Consider the following 23,587-nt stretch of genomic DNA (forward strand, 5'->3'; position numbering starts at 1 on the left):
TGGGAGGCCCACTTAGGAGACCCACAGACTCAGGGCAGGTGGTCGCAGTCCGAGATCCTGCTCCATAGAATCATAGAATATCAGGGTTGGAAGGGACCTCAGGAGGTCATCTAATCCAAGCCCCTGCTCAAAGCAGGACCAATCCCCAACTAAATCATCCCAGCCAGGGCTTTGTCAAGCCTGAGCTTAAAAACCTCTAAGGAAGGAGATTCCACCATCTCTCTAGGTAACCCATTCCAGTGCTTCACCACCATCCTAGTGAAATATTTTTTCCTAATATCCAACCTTGACCTCCCCCACTGCAACTTGAGACCATTACTGGAACCCCCCTTCAGGTAGTTGAGGGCTGCTATCAAATCCCCCCTCACTCTTCTCTTCTTCAGACTAAATAAGCTCAGTTCCCTCAGCCTCATAAGTCATGTGTCCCAGTCCCCTAATCATTTTTGTGGCCCTCCACTGGACTCTTTCCAATTTTTCCACATCCTTCTTGTAGTGTGGGGCCCAAAACTGGACACAGTACTGCAGATGAGGCCTCGCCAATGCCAAATAGAGGGGAATGATCACATCCCTCAATCTGCTGGCAATGCTCGTACTTATATAGCCCAAAATGCCGTTAGCCTTCTTGGCAACAAGAATTGAGTCTCTAAGGTGCCACAAGTACTCCTGTTCTTTTTAAGGGCACACTGTTGACTCATATCCGGCTTCTCCTTCACTGTAACCCCTAGGTCCTTTTCTGCAGAACTGCTGCCTAGCCACTCGGTCTCTAGTCTGTAGCAGTGCATGGGATTCTTCTGTTCTAAGAGCAGGACTCTGCACTTGTCCTTGTTGAACCTCCACATAAAGGATCTCGGAGTGGTGAGACTAACCTGCTAGACATTCCATACCAGATTACAAGGTCAGCGCATGGCGGTGGTGACTGACACTACCACCATAAACAAGCAGGGCGGAGCCCGCTCTTCCCCTCTCTGTCGGGAGGCTCTCCAGCTGTGGGATTTTTGTATAGCTCACTCCATTTACCTGGAGGCCTCCTATCTCCCGGGAGTACGGAACAAGCTTGCAGACCACCTCAGCAGGTTGTTTTGCAACTACAACTGGTCTATCCGGCCGGACGTCATACATTCCATCTTCCAAAGGTGGAGGTTTTCCCGGGTAGACCTAATATTTTGCTCTTTCCAAAAGCATAATCTGGGCTCTGTCTCAGACGTATTCATGCTACCCTAGGGGAACAGTCTACTGTATGCCTTCCCTCTGATACCACTCATCCACAAGGTACTCCTCAAAATCAGCAGAGACGAGGAGGTAATTCTGCTGGTCCCTGCACGGCCACACCAACACTGGTATACCACGCTTCTGGAGCTGTCAGTGGACACCACAATCGAGCTGCCACTCCTCCCTGATATGATCACAAAGGACCACGGCCACCCGCTTCAACCGGACCTCCAGTCCCCACATCTCATGGCTTGGAAGCTTCATGGCTAAACCCAATGGAGCACCAATGCACAGAATCACTGCTTGGTAGCAGGAAACCTTCCAACAGGGCCACTTACCTAGCTAAGTGGAAAAAGTTCTTGTGCTGGTGTGAGCACAGTTGCGTACCTCCGCTTCAGGCATCTATACTATTCATCCTGGAGTATCTACTGCATCTGAAGCAGCAAGGTTTGGCCGGATCATCCATCAAAGTACACCTCGCGGCCATCTCAGTGTTCCATCCGGGAGAGTTAGGTCATTCGGTATTCGCCAACCCTATGGTGGGCCGTTTCCTTAAGGGCATGGAATGGCTATATCCACAGTTCCATCCACCTACTTGGGACCTCAATCTGGTCCTACCTAGGCTTATGGGGGACCCATTTGAGCCACTGGCTACATGCTTCCTTCTGTATCTCTCATGGAAGATGGCATTCCTGGTCAGCCAGGAGGGTGTCAGAGTTAAAAGCGTTAACCTCTGCCCCCCCCTACAGTCTTCCACAAAGACAAAATACAGCTCAGGCTGCACCCAGCCTTCCTGCGCAAGGTGGTATCCCAATTCCACATTGGCCAAAACATTTTTCTACCAAGTGTCAGAGGGGGTAGCCATGTTAGTGTGGATCTGTAGAAACGGCAAAGAATCCTGTGGCACCTTATACAGGACTCTTTGCCATTTTTCTACCAGTTTTCTTGCACAGGAGCAGATGCTTCACTCACTAGATGTGCAGAGAGCGCTAGCATTCTACACTGAGCGCACAAAGCCTTTTGGAAAGTCAAACCAACTGTTTGTAGCAGTGGCAGACCGGATGAAGGGGCTTCTGGTCTCCTCACAATGCATTTCTTCCTGGATCACGGACTGCATTCGTACCTGTTATGACGTCACCAACTTCCCAGCCCTGGCTATTACGGCCAACTCGATACGAGCTCAAGCCTTGTCTGTCGTTTTCCTGGTCCAGGTGCCCATCCAGGAGATCTACAGAACAGCAACCTGGTCCTCGGTGCACATGTTTACCACCCACTATGCCATCATCCAGCATTCTAGAAACAACACAGCTTTCGGCAGAGCAGTTCTCGAATCAGTGATTCCTTAACTCCAACCCCACCCCCATAGGAGAGCTTGGGAGTCACCTGATTGGAATCAACATGAAACACTCGAAGAAGAAAAGAGTTACTCACCTTCTTGTAACGGTTGTTCTTCGAGATATGGTGTTCTCGTCCATTCCAGTACCCACCCTCCTTCCCCTCTGTTGGAGTAGCCGGCAAGAAGGAACTGAAGCAGGGTCATATATTGAGTGCCATGAGGGCGCCACTCCAGGGGGTTTGCTAGCTGACCCAATGGGAGCTGCTGAGGGAAGAAGTTTCTGACGACCGTGCACGTGACGCGCACACACCTGATTGGACTGGCTGTGAAAAACACGTCTCAAAGAACAACAATTACAAGAAGGTAAGTAACTGTCCTTTCTTTTTTTCTTTTTAAGAACCATCCACAGTTTTGCAGGTGAAATACATGTGATTTATATATCTGGCTACCTGGTGGTTCCTGAAAATCAAGCAATGAAATATATAAACTATATCACTTGCATCTGCCATTATTTGTGCCTCCAAAATCAGAGTCTGGGATGATGCTGTTCTCCAAGTCGGGCCTTAAATCTTTATATAATAATAAATACTTAATGAATAAACATTACCAGTCTTAATCAGCAATAAAAACTTTAACTGTTCAGTAAGATGCATTCTAAATAAATCAACTTCTTTAACCCTGTCTGCACTATGTGTCCTATGTGTTTCATTCAGTCTGGTCTCAAGCATTTTTGGTGGGACCAGTGCCCTAGCAGGGATGGTGTAGCATCTATGTGTATAGCTTTGCTGGTGGGATGTGGGAACTAAATGTAGAATGTTCTCAACTTTTATTTCCTTTTAAAGACTGGATTATTTATAAAATAACAAAACAAGAAGGCATAATTGGTGGATCATTTGAATTCCCTACAGTATAGTGGTGCACCTGGGGACTTTTTACTACATTCTCTCCTCACTGTGGGATTTTACTTTATTATCTCATGAATTGGACTGTTGGGACTGTTTAGACTGTTCATACTCACTTTATTCTGTTAGTTCAAAGATCTCCAGTGTGCTCATCAATCTTGGAGAAGCAATTTTAATCTGCTTCATGACAAAGGTAGGGCAGGTTGCATTGTCAATAGAAAACACTAACAGTGTATTTCCTGCTTCTCCACACCTTGTCTTAGAATGACCAGGAGCATCAACTGACCCCACCTTGGCTGTGACAGGAAATCAAGTGTCGCTCAGTCATCTTGGTGATGCATGCATGTTGTCTGTGCAACTATGTATTATCTAATAATTTTTTTGCATCCTCTTATGTACCATCTTCACCCTCACCTTGAAAATTCTTTGTTTCCATTTGCCCAATAGACTTGAGCAGCAACCTCCCCTCCCAGGTATTATCGCAGGTCTACCCTGTTGCTTGCCGGAATCCGCTTATTTCCCTTTCCTTTGGGAACTAGGTGGTTGTCTGCATTCCCAGAAATTGCAGATGCCATGGAAGGATGAAAGTGTATCAGGAATGACTTCCAGCATTGCTGGGGAAAGGTCAATTCCTCTGCAAGTAGGTTTAGGCTTTGCTATCTTAGAGGATATAAATCAAGTTGTCATAATATGTGTTTCAAAATGTGCAGTACATTGCATAGGACGTGGGTGTATGTGGGTGTATGTGGGTTTTTTTCTTGTATTGCATCCAAACTTGTGAAGGTTTCAGGCTTCTCCATAGTGCTGTGCTGCCTTAGCAACAGAGTATGAAGAGCAGGTATCTTTGCTGTCAATACTGCAATGTCAGATCCACACCCAGAAACCTAAGGCCTTTGCAGAACTGATGAACTTTTCTTTTTTAATCTGTGTCTGAAATGTAATTAACACAGCAAGGTGTGTGTAAACCCTACTTGTCTTGCTTAAACTGAATTGTACTATACTGAGGCATATGAATAGAATATGTTCAGGAACTTTTTTGTAGCCCTGGTATTTTTATGCTAATCAAAAGCATCTTCCCATTGTAATACAACATCATAAACTATAAGGCAAGCAGACATGATTATCATTTCTGTGTCCTATTATTTAATTCTTAATATAGTGTGTTGTGTTTGTTTTCTTTTTCACTTAAAGGTATGGATGATAAAAATGCAACAAAACTTAATGAGCTCATTCAAATTGGGTAAGTAAAAATTTTTTTCGCAACTAATAAAATCAGATCATAAAGTAGCTTGATTGCTGAGTTGATGGCCCAGTGCAGGGAGCATTTATTACTTTGTAAGGGCTGTAATTTGATTTAATATGCTGAAAAACATGAAATAACCTTGTTTCATATTTTCCCCTACCTTTTCCTGAGAGGCAAACTAATTTAAATAGTAAATACACCAGGGTAAAGTTTAAGACATTCCCTGATAGTGTGTGAATGCTTTGTAGAAGATGTCTTTTTTTTTTTTTTTTTTTTTAAGTTGATTGAATGTACAGAATATGACTTTCAGCACTGATACTACTGTGGTTTTAGGCCTTCACACAGCTCTGCCAATGTACCTTAGGTCTCGATCCTATTAACACTTATGGATGTACTTGACTGTAAGCATGAGTAGTTTCCTTGACTTCAAGCAGGATTGGGGCCTCACTCCTGAACTGCACTATCCCCTAGATAATATATATGGTAGGAAGTTCTACTACTTTTAGAAATGAATGCATGAAATACTTCTGGAGGGGGCAGGGGAAGTAAGTAATTGAATTGTTCTGCTTTTCAATGCTGACAGCTTCTTCAAGTCCTTTCCTTGTACACAGTTATAATGAACCTTACAATGGAGCATTTGACCTCCCCTCTTAATGACTTCCCATCTCCAGGGTGCACTTCTTTTGTAAGACTTGCAATAGGATCACAAATCTTGGAATAGCCTGATAGCTGTTCTATTAACTAGATAGTTTGCTTCTGTCTGTTAAAATTAGAGCAAAAGTGATGTGCTAAAAATTACCACTTGGGTTTGATCTTGTGTGCCAGCCATGTAATTTTACATATAATCCTTTTTTAAATTTTGAGATTTTTAGTCTGCTTTTCTTTTTTTCTTCCCATCACTGTTTTGCTTTGATAGCTGTTTTGTGCTCTTGCACAAATGTTCAGTTAAACATTTTTTAATAAGCATAACTGTATTAGAGTATATGAACAGTTTCACCAGTTGTAGGCCTGTTTAGTTACTGCATTTGTGTTAAGGGAGTACTAGTGATATTTTTATTTCAGGCATTTCTAAATGGCTCATTATTCTAACACCTAGACTTTAGGAAATAGGTATATGGTGAATTGGGGATCTCTTATAAAGTCAGTGTCATCCAAGTACTCTGAGCAGCACAACATAATGACAAGAACGTGTTCATTTTTAGCAAATTTAGGCCCCGTTCTGTAGTGTGATGTTTACAGGCTCAGGGGTTTTCCTGTCAGTGTTACTTTGCTGGACTGGGGCCTTAGTTTTCATTAATCTCATCTGTTCTAACCAAATGGTGATTGTCTGGGAGAAAGTTAGATATTTATCTTACAAAGATTTTGTCTCCTATCCAAGCATTTCAGAAATGTGGATCCTTGCACTTAAATATATTTATACTCCAGGTCATATTAAGAGATTGAGTTTTGATAGGTTTTACTTTTCTTATTGGGAAATCCAGAATTATTCACTCTTTGGCAGATGAAATAGCACAGATTGACTCTGCTCTTATCAGGCAGAATAGGGACATCCTCTTTCTGCCCAAAAAGTATCCTGTCATTCCGATGAGCAAGCTGCACAAAAGCAGTGTGTAAAATTATATTTCCATTACCCAAATAGTAGTCTGTGTACATTAATCCAGGAAAGATGGGTAGAGACACAGCCCCCCCAACTCCACATGCATAGTCAAATACAATATGGACTAAAACCTTCTTTCTCCAGCTCACTGTGCTGTGGAAGTTACCCCACGTCCTGTTAGAAAGCCATAATCACACTCTTAGTCACAGGCGATCTTTCTCTTCCCCCTTCCCAAACACAACAGGAAACATATATATGAAAGTAGATTATCTCCACAGTCCCCATATGAGATAGGTAAGTTTTAGCCTTATTTGACAAGCGGGGAAACTTTGAGATGCAGAGGAACAGTGAGGAGCTACCCAGCAAGTTACTGGCATAGCTGGGACTTGAACTTAGGGTCTTGACGTCTTTCATTCTACTTAGACCATGCAGCATCTCTGACTTTCCACAAGATCCTCACTCATTATTTATCAAAACTAAATGACTAGATATGTTGGTCAGAACCTTTGCAGCTGAACTGAAAACCAGGGCCGCAAATAGCAAGTACTGATCGGGGAAGGGGTTGGAATGAGGGCGGGGAAGGGGTGGGGCACGGGCAGGGCCTCATGGAAAGGGTAGAGTGGGAGCGGGGCCGGGGCAGCACAGGGGTCGGGGGGTCAGTGATGCGGCCCTTGGGCCAATGTACTTGTCCTCATGTAGCCCTCATGGTCATTTTGAGTTTGAGACCCCTGACCTAGCTCCATTCTCTTTGGAACCCTCCTTCAGGTAGTTGAAGGCTGCTATCAAATCCCCCCCATCATTCTTCTCTTGTGCAGATTAAATAAGACTAATTCCCTCAGCCTCTCCTCATAAGTCATGTGCCCCATCCCCCTAATCATTTTTGTTGACCTCTGCTGGACTTGCTCCAATTTGCCCACATCCTTTCTGTAGTGGGGGCCCCAAAACTGGAGCAGTACTCCAAATGTGGCTTCACCAGTGCCGAATAGAAGGGAATAACAACTTCCCTCGATCTGCTGGCAGTGCTCCTACTAATGCAGCCCGATATGCTGTTAGTCTTCTTGGCGACAAGGGCACACTGTTGACTTATATCCAGCTTCTCATCTGTAATCCCCAGGTCCTTTTCTGCAGAACTGCCGCTTAGCCAGTCGGTCCCCAGCCTGTAGCAGTGCATGGGATTCTTTCTTCCTAAGTGCAAGAGACTGCACTTGTCCTTGTTGAACCTCATCAGATTTCTTTTGGCCCAGTCCTCCAATTTGTCTAGGTCACTCTGGACCCTATCCCTACCCTCCAGTGTATCTACCTCTCCCCACAGCTTAGTGTCATCCTCAAACTTGCTAAGGGTGCAATCCATCCCATCCTCCAGATCATTAATGAAGATGTTGAACAGAACTGGCCCCAGGACCGACCTCTGGGGCACCGCTTGATACCAGCTACCAACTAGACATCGAGTTGTTAATCACTACCTATTGAGCCCAACGATCTAGCCAGCTTTCTGTCCACCTTATAGTCCGTTCATCCAATCCATACTTCTTTAACTTGCTGGCAAGAATACTGTGGGAGACCGTATCAAAAGCTTTGCTAAAATCAAGGTGTATCACGTCCACCACTTTCCCCTCATCCAGAGAGCCAGTTATCTCATCACAGAAAGCAATCAGGTTGGTCAGGGATGACTTGCCCTTAGTAAATCCATGTTGACTGTTCCTGTTCACCTTCCTCTACTCTGAGTGCTTCAAAATGGATTCCTTGAGGACCTGCTTCATGATTTTTCCAGGGAATGAGGAGAGGCTAACCAGTCTGTAGTTCCCTGTATTCCTCTTCTTTCCTTTTTTAAAGATGGGCACTATGTTTGCCTTTTTCCAATCATCCATGACGTCCCCCGATCGCCACGAATTTTCAAAGATGATGGCCAATGGCTCTAGAATCATAGAATATCAGGGTTGGAAGGGACCTCAGGAGGTTATCTCGTCCAACCCCCTGCTCAAAGCAGGACCAATCCCCAACTAAACCATCCCAGCCAGCGCTTTGTCAAGCCTGACCTTAAAAACCTCTAAGGAAGGAGATTCTACCACCTCCCTAAGTAACTCATTCCAGTGCTTCACCACCCTCCTAGTGAAAAAGGTTTCCTAATATCCAACCTAAACCTCCCGCACTGCAACTTGAGACCATTACTCCTTGTCCTGTCATCTGCTACCACTGAGAACAGTCTAGATCCATCCTCTTCGGAACCCCCTTTCAGGTAATTGAAAGCAGCTATCAACTCCTCCCTCATTCTTCTCTTCTGCAGACTAAATAAACCCAGTCCCCCTCAGCCTCTCCCCCCTAAGTCATGTGCTTCAGCCCCCTAATCATTTTTGTTGCCCTCCACTGGACTCATTCCAATTTTTCCACATCCTTCTTGTAGTGTGGGGCCCAAAACTGGACAGTACTCCAGATGAGGCCTCACCAATGTCGAATAGAGGAGAACGATCACATCCTTCGATCTGCTGGCAATGCCCCTACTTACACATCTCAAAATGCCATTGGCCTTCTTGGCAACAAGGGCACACTGTTGACTCATATCCAGCTTCTCGTCCACTGTAACCCCTAGGTCCTTTTCTGCAGAATTGCTGCCTAACCATTCGGTCCCTAGTCTGTAGCGGTGCATGGGATTCTTCCATCCTAAGTGCAAGACTCTGCACTTGTCCTTGTTGAACCTCATCAGATTTCTTTTGGCCCAATCCTCTGATTTGTCTAGGTCCCTCTGTATCCTATCCCTACCCTCCAGCATATCTACCTCTCCTCCCAGTTCAGTGTCATTTGCAAACTTGCTGAGGGTGCAATCCACGCCATCCTCCAGATCATTAATGAAGATATTGAACAAAACTGGCCCCAGGACCGACCCTTGGGGCACTCCGCTTGATACTGGCTGCCAACTAGACATGGAGCCATTGATCACTACCCGTTGAGCCCGATGATCTAGCCAGCTTTCTATTTACCTTATAGTCCATTCATCCAGCCCATACTTCTTTAACTTGCTGCAAGAATACTGTGGGAGACCGTATCAAAAACTTTGCTAAAGTCAATGAATAACATGTCCACTGCTTTTCCCTCATCCACAGAGCCAGTTATCTCGTCACAGAAGGCAATTAGATTAGGCAGGCATGACTTTCCCTTGGTGAATCCATGCCGACTGTTCCTGATCATTTTCCTCTCCTCGAAGTGCTTCTGAATTGATTCCTTGAGGACCTGCTCCATGATTTTTCCAGGGTCTGAGGTGAGGCTGACTGGCCTGTATTTCCCAGGATCCTCCTCCTTCCCTTTTTTAAAGATGGGCACTACATTAGCCCTTTTCCAGTCGTCTGGGACCTCCCCCGATCGCCATGAGTTTTCAAAGATAATGGCCAATGGCTCTGCAATCACATCCGCCAACTCCTTTAGCACCCTCGGATGCAGCACATCCAGCCCCATGGACTTGTGCTCGTCTAGCTTTTCTAAATAGTCCTGAACTACTTCTTTCTCCACCGAGGGCTGATCACCTCCTCCCCATGCTGTACTGCTCAGTCCAGTAGTCTGGGAGCTGACCTTGTTCGTGAAGACAGAGGCAAAAAAAGCATTGAGTACAACTAGCTTTTTCCACATCCTCTTTCACTAGGTTGCCTCCCTCATTCAGTAAGGGGCCCACACTTTCCTTGACCACCTTCTTGTTGCTAACATACCAGAAGAAACCCTTCTTGTTACTCTTAACATCCCTTGCTAGCTGCAACTCCAAGTGTGATTTGGCCTTCCTGGTTTCACTCCTGCATGCCTGAGCAATATTTTTATACTCCTTCCTGGTCCTTTGTCCAATCTTCCACTTCTTGTAGGCTTTTTTCCTTTATGTTTAAGCTCAGCAAGGATTTCACTGTTAAGCCGAGCTGGTCGCCTGCCATATTTACTATTCATTCTACACATCGGGATGGTTTGTCCCTGTAACCTCAATAAGGCTTCTTTAAAATACAGCCAGCTCTCCTGGACTCCTTTCCCCCTCATGTTACTCTCCCAGGGGATCCTGCCTATCAGTTCCCTGAGGGAGTCAAAGTCTGCTTTTCTGAAGTCCAGGCTCCATATTCTGCTGCTCTCCTTTCTTCCCTTTGTCAGGATCCTGAACTCGACCATCTTATGGTCACTGCCTCCCAGGTTCCCATCCACTTTTGCTTCCCCTACTAATTCTTCTCTGTTTGTGAGCAACTGGTCCAATAGAGGTCTGCCCCTAGTTGGTTCCTCCAGCACTTGCACCAGGAAATTGTCCCTTACACTTTCTAAAAACTTTCTGAATTGTCTGTGCATTACTGTATTACTCTCCCAGCAGATATCAGGGTGATTGAAATCTCCCATGAGAACCAGGTCCTGCGATCTAGTAACTTGCATTAGTTGCCGGATGAAAGCCTCGTCCGCCTCATTACCCTGGTCTGGTGGTCTATAACAGACTCCCACCACGACATCACCCTTGTTGCTCACACTTCTAAACTTAATCCAGAGACTCTCAGGTTTTTCCTCAGTTTCATACCAGAGCTCTGAACAGTCATACTGCTCTCTTACATCCAATGCAACTCCCCCACCTTTTCCGCCCTGCCAGTCCTTCCTGAATAGTTTATATCCATCCATGACAGTACTCCAGTCACGTGAGTTATCCCACCAAGTCTCTGTCATTCCAATCACATCATAATTCCTTGACTGTGCCAGGACTTCCAGTTCTCCCTGCTTGTTTCCCAGGCTTCTTGCATTTGTGTACAGGCACTTAAGATAACTCACTGATTGTCCCTCTTTCTTAGTATGAGTCAGGAGCCCTCACCTCTTGCACTCTCCTCCTGCTTCCTCCCGGTATTCCACTTCCCCACTTACCTCAGGGCTTTTGTCTCCTTCCCCCGGTGAGCCTAGTTTAAAGCCCTCCTCACTAGGTTAGCCAGCCTGCTTGCGAAGATGCTCTTCCCTCTGTTTGTCAGGTGGAGCCCGTCTCTGCCTAGCGCTCCTTCTTGGAACACCATCCCATGGTCAAAGAATCCAAAGCCTTCTCTCCGACATCACCTGCATAGCCATTCGTTGACTTCCACGATTCGACAGTCTCTACCCAGGCCTTTTCCTTCTATGGGGACGATGGACGAAAACACCACTTGTGCCTCAAACTCCTTTATCCTTCTTCCCAGAGCCACGTAGATACTCACCAACACTCAGATACTTACCAACACAGCCTCCCTAATGCAGCGCTTAGCGTACCTCCTCTCAGACAGATCCCAGGCAAACTCCCTCTGTTAGCCTCTCTGCTGTTTGCCGCTCGGCTGGTTCGCAGCTGACTGGCTTTTTATAACAGTCAGGCCCACTCAAGGCTCACCTGGAACAAAGCACTCCCAATTCACACTTTTCAAACGAACAACCAGCACTCCTCCTCCTTGGAACTCCATCCCATGGTCAAAGAATCCAAAGCCTTCTCTCCAACACCACCTGCATATCAATTCGTTGACTTCCAGAATTGGACGGTCTCTACCCAGGCCTTTCCCCTCCTAGGGGAGGATGGATGAGAACACCACTTGCTCCTCAAACTCCTTTATCCGTCTTCCCAGAGCCACGTAGTCCGCAGTGATCCGCTCAAGGTCATTCTTGGCAGTATCATTGGTGCCGACGTGGAGAAGCAGCAAGGGGTAGCGATCCGAGAGCTTGATGAGTCTCGGCAGTCTCTCCGTCACATCGTGAATCCTAGCTCCTGGCAAGCAGCAGACTTCTCGGTTTTCCCGGTCGGGGTGGCAGATAGATGACTCAGCCCCCCTGAGGAGAGAGTCCCCGATCACCACCACCCACCTCCTTCTCTTGGGAGCAGTGGTCGTGGAACCCCCATCCCTAGGACAGTGCATCTCATGCCTTCCAATTGACGGAGTCTCCTTCCCTCAGATGTATCATCTAGTCCACTCTCCGCATTAGTACCTGTGGTGAGAACATGACAATGGTTGCTTACCTGTATCTGCATTGTTGGTACATGGCTCCCCTTTCTTCTGGAGGTCACATGCTGCCAAATTTCTTCACCGTCCTCCTGTCCCCGCTGCGCAGCCTGCTCTGAATCTTCAGAATGTTGTGCCCGTAGAAGCATATCCTGACGTCTGTCCAGGAAATCTTCAGTTTCTCTTATGCAACGCACGGTCAATACTTGTTTCTCCAGACCTTGAACCTTCTCTTCCAATATGGAGACCGGCTTGCACTTTGTACAGACAAAGTCGCTTCTGTCCTGTAGAAGAAAGACAAACATGGCACATCCAGTGCAAGTCACAACAGTTGAACACGCCCCCATCCATATTACCTTCCTTCTACGAGCTTCCTCAGGAGTTGTAGTAACTACTCACATCACATCAGCCAACTCCCTGATCACCCTCGGATGCATTGCATCCGGCCCCATGGACTTGTGCATGTTCAGCTTTTCTAAATAGTCCTTAACCTGTTCTTTCACCACTGAGGGCTGCTCACCTCCTCCCCATAATGTGCTGTCCAGTGCAGCAGCCTGGGAGCTGACCTTGTCTGTGAAGACCGAGGCAAAAAAAGCATTAAGTATTTCAGCTTTTTCCACATCATCTGCCAGTAGGTTGCCTCCCCTATTTAGTAAGGGTCCCCATTTTCCCTGACCGCAACCTTGTTGCTAACATACCTGTAGAAACCCTTCTTGTTACCTCTCAAATCCCTTGCCAGCTGGAACTCCAATTGTGCTTTAGCCTTCCTGATTACATCCCTGCATGCTCGAGCAATATTTTTTATCCTCCCTAGTCATCTGTCCAAGTTTCTACTTCTTGTAAGCTTCTTTTTTTGTGTTTAAGCTCACTGAAGATTTCACTGTTAAGCCAAGCTGGTTGCCTGCCATATTTGCTGTTCTTTCTGCACATTGGGATGGTTTGTTCCTGCACCCTCAATAAGGCTTCTTTAGAATACAGCCAGCTCTCCTGGACTCCTTTCCCTCTCATATTAACCTCCCAGGGGATCCTGCCCATCAGTTCCCTGCGGGAATCAAAATCTGGTTTTTCAGAAGTTTTTCTGCTGCTCTCCTTCCTTCCTTTTGTCAGGATCCTGAGCTCGACCATCTCATGGTCACTGCTGCCCAGGTTGCCACCCACTTCTACTTCCCTGTTTGCGAGCAGCAGGCTAAGAGGAGCACGGCCCATAGTTGGTTCCTCCAGCACTTTCACCAGGAAGTTGTGCCCAACACTCCAAAAACTTCCTGGATTGCCTGTGCACTGCTGTATTTCTCTCCCAGCAGATGTCAGGGTGATTTTGAAGTCCCCAATGAGAACCAGGGCCTGTGATCTGGAAACTTCTGTTAGTTGTCTGAAGAAAGCCTCGTTTACCTCATCCTGGTGGTCTATAGGAGATGCCCACCACAACATCACCTTTGTTGCTCTCGCCTCTAAACTTACCCCAGAGACACTCAACAGGCTTTTCTCCAGTTTTATACTGGAGCTCTGAGCAATCATACTGCTCACTTACATACAGTGCAACTCCTCCACCTTTTCTCCCCCACCTGTCCTTCCTGAACAGTTTATACCCATGCATGACAGTGCTCCAGTCATGTGAGTTATCCCACCAAGTCTCTATTATTCCAATCACATGATATCGTATTAGAGTTATTAAAAGTGATACTGGCGGATTTAGGCCCAAATTTTATGTTTTGTTTAGTAAACAAAGGTTTTACAAAGCCTAGGCTCAAGATAAATGTTCCTTTGGATTTTTTTAAATTCACTGAACGCATATGTGGGGGATTTAAACCTACTCTGTCTGTGTTTGTAAATCCAGTGTGAGTTGTGTGTTAGTTCATAAAGACTAGAAGGGGAAACCAAGTAATCTGTTAGAGGAAGGATGAACCAGTGGGCGGGACCACTAGCCTAGCAAGTGGGAGGTTTATGTTCAGGTACCTGCTCTGTCACAGACATCCTGGGTGAACTTGAGTAAGTCACTTAATCTCTGTGTGCCTCTGGTGCCTGCACAGGGCAGTGTGCTAATGTTAAATGTATTAGAGATTGTGTGGTACTTGGATACTGTGGTAATAGGGGCTGTAAGTGGGTAGATGGATGTGTCTAAACGGAGAGAAATTCAAAACAAAAACGGCATCAATGGTAATGTGTACAGCATCTCTGACAAATCAGAGAATTCAAATACATTGAATAATAATAATGTTAAAAGCACAAGTAAGAAATTTTTAATTTTGTGTCCATTTGATGAATGCTTGCATTCTCAGTTAAACTCAGAGGGTTGCTTTGTTTGGTGTAAGAAAGATATTGCAAGGTGCTGTGCTTGAGTTCCCTTTGATTTTGCTGGGAGTTGGGTGCTTGGACATGCTGTAGGATTAGAATTGTCATTTGACATTCATGTTTGATAACTCTCAATTAATCTCTCAATACCTAAATCAAATTGGAATCTATACTGCAGAAAGGCCGCAAACATCACAAGCTCTGTTTCAGCAGAGAGTACACATCCACAGCATTTCCTAATACTAAAGATTCTTAATCATATTTTGTGTAATATCAGTTTTTAAATATTCAGCACTTTGTTAGGTTTGGAAACATCTGTGGTTAAAAGAAACCAAGAGCTAAGAAGGAAGAGCATATTTTTAAGATAACTACTTTAGTTGCAGGCTGTTTCTGTTTTGATACTCATTAATCTGTCATGTTCTTTTAAATTAATTAAGCTACTCCTCCCGCTATCCCTGCTGTGCCATATGTTTGCATTAGGAAGTTGCCTCCTTCAGCCGTATTTAATTTTACACTAGTTTAAAGTTGCAATAACTGGTTATTGGACTCCTTCCTAGATCATTTAAAAACATCATGCCTTACTGAAAAGGGAAAAAGAGAAATCATTCCACCACCTCAGGACATGTAATCTTGGAGGAGAGCTCTTTTCTTTCATTTTAAAGGAGGGTAAAGAGTAGAAATTTTGAGTGCTAATGTCATGAATTAGTATCCACGGGCAGACATGGTGAATTTCCATGTGAATATATTGATGTAGCATTCTTCATCTCCCTCTCATCCTTTTTAGATAAGCTACCTGGGGTAAATAAATAGTTTTAGTGTATAATAATTTGGTGGAGCACAACTTGATCGCTTGCTTCCAAACTGTTGTAGCCCATGAAATACATAGGGTAGTGTGATGTGGTCATCCAGCAGTAGTGCAGTCAGTAGTTTTGCCTTTATCTTATTTCCTCGATCCTTGGTTTATTTTCTTTTCCTTTATTTGCCCTTTCTCTGCTGTCTCTACACTTCTTACGTCTGATGTGTTGCAGAGAGAATCATGCCTAGGATCACATGGTATACTGGTCAGCTATCCTTATTTTTGTAGCCAGATACATGTATACAGTCCCAGAGTGATGTTTCAGTAGCGGTTGCTGCTGTTGAGTTACTGCTGCCCAAAGTGTGTCTGAGCAGGTGGCAGACAGCCGAGCAGGAAGCATGGCAGGTAGCCTATTATACATGGCAGGTGCAATGTGCATAAATGTTTTGTGGTATTCATAATGCAACAAAATATACAAACAATAACCCTAACCCTAACCTTTTTTCTTTTGCTTGGATCAGTTACATTATTATAAGAGATGCAATAAATTGTCAAAAAGTGGTAAAATATTTCTTCATTTTTCATTTCCTGTCTCCCTATACATTTAAAATCTGTTGTGGGGGTTCAGAAAATCTGATTTTTATTGACAAACAAAGTGTGACCTTATCTTAGAATTTCTTAGTGTTTGAGTTTTTTGGTAAAACTATAGTGATCTGTTAGAGTGGCTGTTGCATTTTTACAACCCTAGCTCCAGTTAGTACCTTGAAATTATTAAGCTATTTTTGTAGAGTCGATAATGTACCCTTATCTGGACATGGGTCAGGCACTTAAACTGAGCTGATGGCTTGTGTGACACAGTTGTACAGCACCAGTGAATTTATATGTGATACTACATTGAAGACACTTGTCTGAGAAATTTTGGTTTAATTAAGATCTAGTTACAGGAGCTGATCCTCAGCTGTTCTAAATTGTCATGCAAGTTGATGGTGCTATGATAATTTGCACCTCCTATGGGGCTTCTCCGCATTTTTTCAGATTTGTACCTAAAAGGCCTGATCCATAACTAAGGCTAAGATTTTTGTCTCGGATATTTTTAGTAAAAGTCACGGACAGGTCATGGGTGATAAACAAAAATTTATGGAAGCCTGTGACCTGTCCCTGACTTTTACTAAAAAAATAACTGAGACAAAATGGGGAGGGAGGAGGGTTCAGCACCTACTGCTGCTGGGACTCCGGGGGGCCGCCCATGGTGGCTGAGAGTGCTGAGGTCCCCCTGCCACTTGTGGCTACTCAGAGCTGTGGGCCCACAGCTGGGAGTTCCAGGGTCCATCCATGGTGGCTGGCCAGCTGTGGGGGCCCCCTGCCGCACCAGGGCTGAAGCAGAAAATGTCAGGGAGGTCTCTGGAAGTCACATTAAATTCAATGGGAGACTTTCCACAGTCTTTAGTGGGCTTTGGATCAAGTCATAAATTAGGTTGTGATGACACCAATAGTTTCCCCTCTTACTACAGTGGAAAACTGAGTTTCCACTGAGCAAAAAAAAAAAATGGTTACAGGGGTGTTGATTGTGTGAATGCATTGTGGTCCCACTTGTCCACATAATGATCTGACATGTCCACGTAGCAGCAATGCGTCCGCTAGAACCATTTTGGTGCATCCAGGCATAACACATCTTACAACTATGATGTGTGTTCTTGCACCTTATCCTATCCAGCATGGACTTCATAAAATGCTTCTCCCATAATGCCCAGAACGGTTGGTGGGAATGGGGCTTTTTGATGATTAACATACATGAGGCACTACATTGTAGGAGGGAGCTGCAGCAGTGTACTGTATGTCTAATGCTTGTACCTTCACGTCCTCATTGAGGAGGCTGTACTGGTTCAACAGAACCTGATCCAGACCTTGCTTTGCAACCAATACTTATAAAACATCTGGGACGGCGGTTGTGTAAATGGAGAGTTCCAAGCAGTGGTTTGTTGTGATACCTTTTTGCCTAACACAGTCAGAACTTTGGGGTATTCCTGTTGCTGGAAGCATTGTGAATCTCTGGTAAATATTGCTTTAGAACATTACAAAGTATCAGAATTCAAGGACATTTGTAAGAGTTACAGTAAAAGTAGACAACCTTTCATTTAAGGTTAGGGTCATTGTTTGTATTTTTTGTTGCGTTACGAATTCTGACAGCGTTGCTCACAAAACATTTATGCACGTTGCATCTGCCACGTATAATGGGCTAGCTGCCATGCTTCCTACTCAGCTGTCTGCTTCCTGCTCAGACACACTTTGGGCAGCAGTAACTCACCAGCAGTAACCACTACTGAAACATCACTCTGTACACTGTATTGGGCTACAAAAATTTAAGTTCATTTAAGTTTTTTGTAGTTACTATTTTGCGGGAAGGAGAAACAATAATAAATATTGAACAAAGATGCTAATATATATCCAGAGCTTTTTGTCTACTGCAGACTCACTAGATCTTTCCAACTCATTTCCCATTCCAGACAGCATGGCCTAGAGCAGAATCCTCAGTGCTGTTATCCCCAGTGTCACTCTTGAGATGGTGGCACTGTGACTAGCACAGACACTGCAAACCACTTAGGTCCCCAAACTCCAATGGAAATGGAAAATTGGGCCTCTGATGAAAAGTGGGTGCTTGACATCATACAGCTGATGAGTCAGACACAAGGAGGAGGTTCTATGCTTGCCCAAAGCAAAACTCATATGTTCGCCAACTAAACTTAGGCAAAACAGTCTGATAGAGGCATTCTCGTCTGAGTTTGTTGCCTTTTCACACTGTCCGCCCACTAGGAAGATAGATTTTAGTCCTTGTGAATGAAGTTCATTCATGCCAGTTCATTCATGCCAGATTTACATGAAACTAGCATGTGATTTAGCAACCCTGATTAAACACAAACGAGTGTTTTGTGTTTAATCAGGTTTGCTAAATCACATGCTAGTTTCATGTAAATCTACTTGCTTGCAGGAGGTTGATTTTTTTCAAAAGGACTGTGACTTCATGATCAGTAGTAATTGTAGCTAGGATAAGGGGATCAAAACTCAAGTTTTGGGGCATAAGATCTCTGTTGCGGTGATCAGGAAGGAATCCCACCCTTCAACTGCTGCATTGCATAGACAGCCAGGTGTGTATTGTGTCCTCCTCTGAGGCATCAGGTATTGGTCATTGCCAGAGACCTGGTGTTAGACTTGATGGACCTCAGGGACTAATCGTTGGCTCCAAACAATCCCAGTTTTGGTTAGATTTTTAAAAAAGGCAGCAATGCTATGCTTATAGCAGTTACAATATATTGCATCAGTGTGAAGAAATCAGTCCTTGCGTACACTTGGGAAGGCACCATGGCTGACAAGTCTGTAGCAGACTGAGGATAGGAAGCACTGTTTTCACAGCTTAGCAAGTAGCTTTTGTTTCAAGCAACAAAGGTTTTTTTTATTTCACTTGTGAGCTTTCTAAAATCTTTTTTTTTTTTTTTTTAAGGGATCAGTCATCACCTCTTGTGTATCACAAAAGTTCATCAAATGGTGCTAGTACAAAAGAGCTGTCCTGGCTTCTGACAGCTCAGTGCAAATAAAAATCTACTCTGACAGTTTCTGAATCTGAGAGTTTCTGAATCATCATATTCATTCCTCCCCTCCCCCCCCGCCCCCATTAGCAGCTTCCCCACTTAGCAGCCTAGGTTAGGAACCCTTTACCTGTCCATCTTTCTTCCCTCCATCATACAAAGAAGGCGGCCTCCAGGACTCCTTTGCTTCCTCTCACACTCTGTAGGATCTCCTTAGCCCAGCCAGCCTCTGCACAATCTGGATTCCCCTTCTGGTTACCACCATCAGCAGCTCAGGGCTGTCAGCCCCTGCATCATGGGCCTGTAACTAGAGAGCAGGACAGCCTAAAAGGGGTGGGGGTGGGGAAAGAGCTTTACAAGTAACACTTTTCCCAAAAGGAAAACAAAAATTATCTTACTTCTCAGGAGACTTATGATTATTGATGTGGTTTTGGAGCCACATACTGTCTAACCATACTGTAAATGTTTACTATGCAGAGACCCTAGCACAAGCAGCTGGCCTTCATTTCTGCTATGGAGGAGCTTGGTGATGGCCTTTAGATTTGAGAGCATGCAAAGAATCCTCTCAAAGACTCTTCGGAATCTTCAGGCAGGCCCTGTGCGCAGTGGTGCAATTGTGGGGAGGAAGTAAGACAAAACTTGTTTGGTCACCCCAAAACGAAAAGGCTGGCTCTAAGGATCATCTCCTCTTGCCAAGGTCACAAAGAATTCAAGCCTGTTTTTCATATAGGGTCCCTCATTTAATGGGCAGCTTCTTGTATAGTGCTTCCTGTGAGTCTAGCAGTGCAGAGGTACAAGAGTCACTTCTGTTTCATTTTCAGGCACCTAAGAGATGGCAAAGGCCTCAACATGCCACTGTAAATCTGGATTCCTGCCCAGCAAACCCTTGCATTCCTGTCCAGTCATGTAGAATTCTTTGCATCCAACTTTTTCACTGAACTATATATATGTTGCTTTGTTCATAGTGCCTATAAATATTTCTCTTTCAAATATACTTAGGGCCACGACTGTTCGCTACAAAGGGAGAAACCTTCGGATTAAAGCTCCAATGTGCAGGGCGCTGAAGAAACTTTGTGACCCAGATGGTACGTAAGAGAAGCTGAAATGAGAAAGAGTTGTAACAGCTGATCAGGAGAGTGTGAGTGGCTGTGGGGCTTTTTTGGTGTGTGCCTCTCTGGCAAGGGAATTCATGTTATCTCAGGTTCTTTTGGGGCACTGGATGTTCCTGTTCTCTCATTGACCCATTCATTTGCATCACCAGTGATACAGCTTTGAGAAAAATCCACTTCTATAGATCTTGAGATCTGACACTGGCTGCTAAAGTACCATGCCAATAGAGAAATTGGAAAGGAATTTGCTACATTGGAGATAATCCTCTTTGCTTTGCATCTCAGGCTTAGAGCCCTGCAACCCAGCTTGAACCTGACAGGACCAGACTATATGTCAGTTATTGGTCGGGTCAGAAAGCAACCTGATCCACTCAGGGTCAGGTTGACTCTCCCCCTCCTACCCACGGGGTCAGTGCAGTGGCTTGCGTGTCCCGCTCTTGCCAGCTGCCATCACCTCGCTGTACTAGGTGTGCTACAGAGTGTGTGTGCCAAGGAGTTGCAGTGCCTCTTACTCCGCAGTGTGTGTGCACAGCCCAGCAGGGTCAGTGGCTGACAGGAGTAGGGCATGCAATCACTGCATGCAGCAGCCAACCTGCCGACCCCACAGGCAGGTGTCAGCGGCGCTGACTCAGGTTGTGGGGAAGGGTCAGTTAATTATTATGGTTGGATCGGGTGGTCTTGGGTCCAGTTCAAAACTGGTTCAGGCTTAAAAATTAGGCACAAGCAGACCTTTACTCAGGCTGTTCTGTACTTGTGGATGGCTAGCTTCATCCTAGTGCCAGCAAATGAACAGCAGTATGTTGCTTAGCATTGAACGTTTCAGATCTTCTTTACTCTTTCCACCTCAATACGAAGCACGCTTTCATCAGCGAGCAATATTAAATGCAATTTAAAGTTCTGAACAATTACACTTGTCAGTTCCCAGCCATCTGTGTTTTGACATAGCACTGCTTAATCACCTGTTCGCTCTAGTGCAGTTGCAGTGTCCAAAGATAACATCGGTGCATCAGAAGTGGAGGTAATCTGAAGAAGTGGGCTCCACTGGTGAATTTGAGCTGCCCAAATGCTCTTATGATGCTTTCCCCACCTACAGTTTTTAATTCATCTGACTGAACATTTAGCTACATTTCTGACCGAGTTGCATGTGTCAGGAACACATGTCCGCTTTGACCCATTGTTTTGCTCTCCTTCCTTTAGGCATTAGTGATGAGGAGGATCAGAAGCCAGTGCGTCTTCCTCTGAGGGTCCCTGTGGAGTTACAGCCACGAAATAATCATGCATGGGCTCGGGTGCAAAGCCTGGCCCAGAACCCACGGCTCAGGTAACCAAGGGCAAGATGAATGTTATATGTTGAGAATGAAGGGAGAGAATGCACGGGTGTGGTACAGGGCACCTTTCCAACTTCATTCCCTCTCAGTTGAGGATTTGTCCTTTCCTGGTGCCTGTGGCATTCTATCTGCTAACAGGGCTGCAAAGAGTTAAATCGAAATACTTTCTAATCACCAGTCCCGGACTAGCATGTTTAAATTTGCTGATCCTGAAAGCATTTGTGCTTGTCTGCCAAAATGCTTGACTCTAGTGCAGTGGTTCTCAAACTTTTCAGGAGTCTCATTTGTCTTATATATCCCCAAGTCGCACCTCACTTAAAAACTACTTGCTTATAAAATCAGACATAAAAATAGAAGTGTCACAGCACACTATTACTGAAAAATGGCTTACTTTCTCATTTTGTCTGTATGAAATTTTAGTTTGTACAACAGGCTACATAAAAAGCACTAGCTTTTTGTAAAATTAGACAAATATCTAGATCAGTTGATGTACCCCCTGGATGACCTCTGCATACTCCCAGGGGTATACATACCTCTGGTTGAGAACCACCTCTCTAATAGGTCATGTGATACCAGACTTTGGTAATCAGAATGACATTTTATTCTGCTTTAAATCCCCTTATTTTGGTTCACATATGACTTTATCAGTTTCTCTCCTGAACTGCTGAAGTTAGATAATATAGATACACAAAGCATTAATAAGCTTTGAGGGGATCTAGGTGGATCACTGGCTTGTGGCACTAACTCTAGTTAAGATGTGTTGGATTTAGTGTGTTGAGAGGGAGGGCAAAATAGCAGTTGAAATGATAGGTTTCTGTGATTCTGGACATGGCAATTACTACATACTGATGAAAAGCAGATTTCTGGGGATATACAACATTCTTTTGGGAGTTCATGATATCACTCTAATGCTGTCCAGCACTTTCTTAGCACTAGTCCAGGACTGAGTGTAACAAGTCCTGGACCTTGGTCAGTGTAACTTTCATTACTTCAATGAAAAATTCAGAACCAATAACAAAATGCTATAAGGTGGCCGGGGGGAGAGTTAGTATTTTAGGGTAGGATTTATCCTCCTACCCTGTGATAGAGGCCAGACATTTTGAGGACAAGGGGAGAAAACAAAAATTTTATCCCAATTTTATCCTCCTTACCACGCTTGGTATTGTAGTTTCGTGTTCTACTTGCTAAGAGTTATAGCTAACGTTCCCCTCCTCTACTCTTTCCTCCAGGAGAAACTGAGAGCCCAAGTCACCTCTGCAATATATATCTGACAGAATTTTGAGGTTACTCACAAATTATTATGAGTTACCTACATGTTAGCGTTGTGCATTATAATTGCCTCCTGTTTCTCATGGGGGTTACAGTAAGACGGGGTAGGTGCAAGGATAACTCTGCATAGTGTGTACATTGCCGCAGTCTCTGCTCCTAGTTTACACTGTGCCAGTCCAATCTCTCTCCTTGATTCTGTTTTGGGAGCAGGTTGTGCTTTGAGTTTCTGCTGACTGAGTTCTCAGTTCCCTCACATTGTTTACCTCCTATGCAGAATGATAGTGGAGTTACATCGGAAGGTCTCCAGCCTCATTGAGTTCCTGAAACAGAAGTGGGCTCTCCATGAAGTGCGCATTGTATCCTTTTCCTGTTTATAGCAAAACCGTTAGTCTGCTTTGTGTACCGTGTTCAGGGCAATTCCCTCGCTATTCTAACCTCACTGTTTTCTCACACACACATATCTCCATTAAAGGAACACTAGCCCCCTGTTTACTAAAGGTAAGGTGCTAATATATCAGAGCCGGTGAAGTGAAGATATCTCTAGCAGGGAATCTAGAAGTATTCTCCCTTTCCTTCAGCTCTTCTATCCTGAATTCCCAGGAAAAATATATTTGATTTTAAATGAAGCTCACCTCCCCCCACCCTTCCCCGCAGTGGGCTCAGTCCAATTGCTCATGGATGGATGTTCACATTACAAAATCCATCATGATGATTGGCCCTTGGGTTGGCAGCCTCAGCAAAGAGGCAAAGGAGGACTGATCTAGCAACTTGCACTTAAAGATATTCCTTAATCATGGTCTTGTGAGACTGTTAGTTGGACAGTAGGATGGAAGTATTTTGTACTGCTATCGCCCTGGACAAATCTGTATATTCTTTTTCAAGTAGTGTCCCTATGAGTGCTCCACTGTAGGTGTATCTGAGCCCCTAATGAGAGATTTTAGGTAGCAGTGTCTTTTCAGCCCGCACATGCGTTCTTCCTC

General features: G+C 44.7%; 1 protein-coding gene across 3 annotated transcripts in view; it reads left to right on the forward strand.

Annotated features, from left to right (window-relative positions):
• Window positions 1-23,587, forward strand: part of CRAMP1 (cramped chromatin regulator 1) — a 121,033-nt gene that overhangs the window by 26,872 nt on the left and 70,574 nt on the right. For all 3 annotated transcript variants that reach the window (XM_077828027.1, XM_077828025.1, XM_077828026.1), the window contains exons 6-9: window positions 4,639-4,687; window positions 19,901-19,986; window positions 21,208-21,331; window positions 22,882-22,963. In XM_077828027.1, the coding sequence (XP_077684153.1) occupies window positions 4,639-4,687; window positions 19,901-19,986; window positions 21,208-21,331; window positions 22,882-22,963 (341 nt within the window). The remainder of the gene's footprint in view (window positions 1-4,638; window positions 4,688-19,900; window positions 19,987-21,207; window positions 21,332-22,881; window positions 22,964-23,587) is intronic.

This window comes from Eretmochelys imbricata, chromosome 10 (assembly GCF_965152235.1).
Source record: "Eretmochelys imbricata isolate rEreImb1 chromosome 10, rEreImb1.hap1, whole genome shotgun sequence".
Lineage (NCBI taxonomy): Eukaryota > Metazoa > Chordata > Testudines > Cheloniidae > Eretmochelys > Eretmochelys imbricata.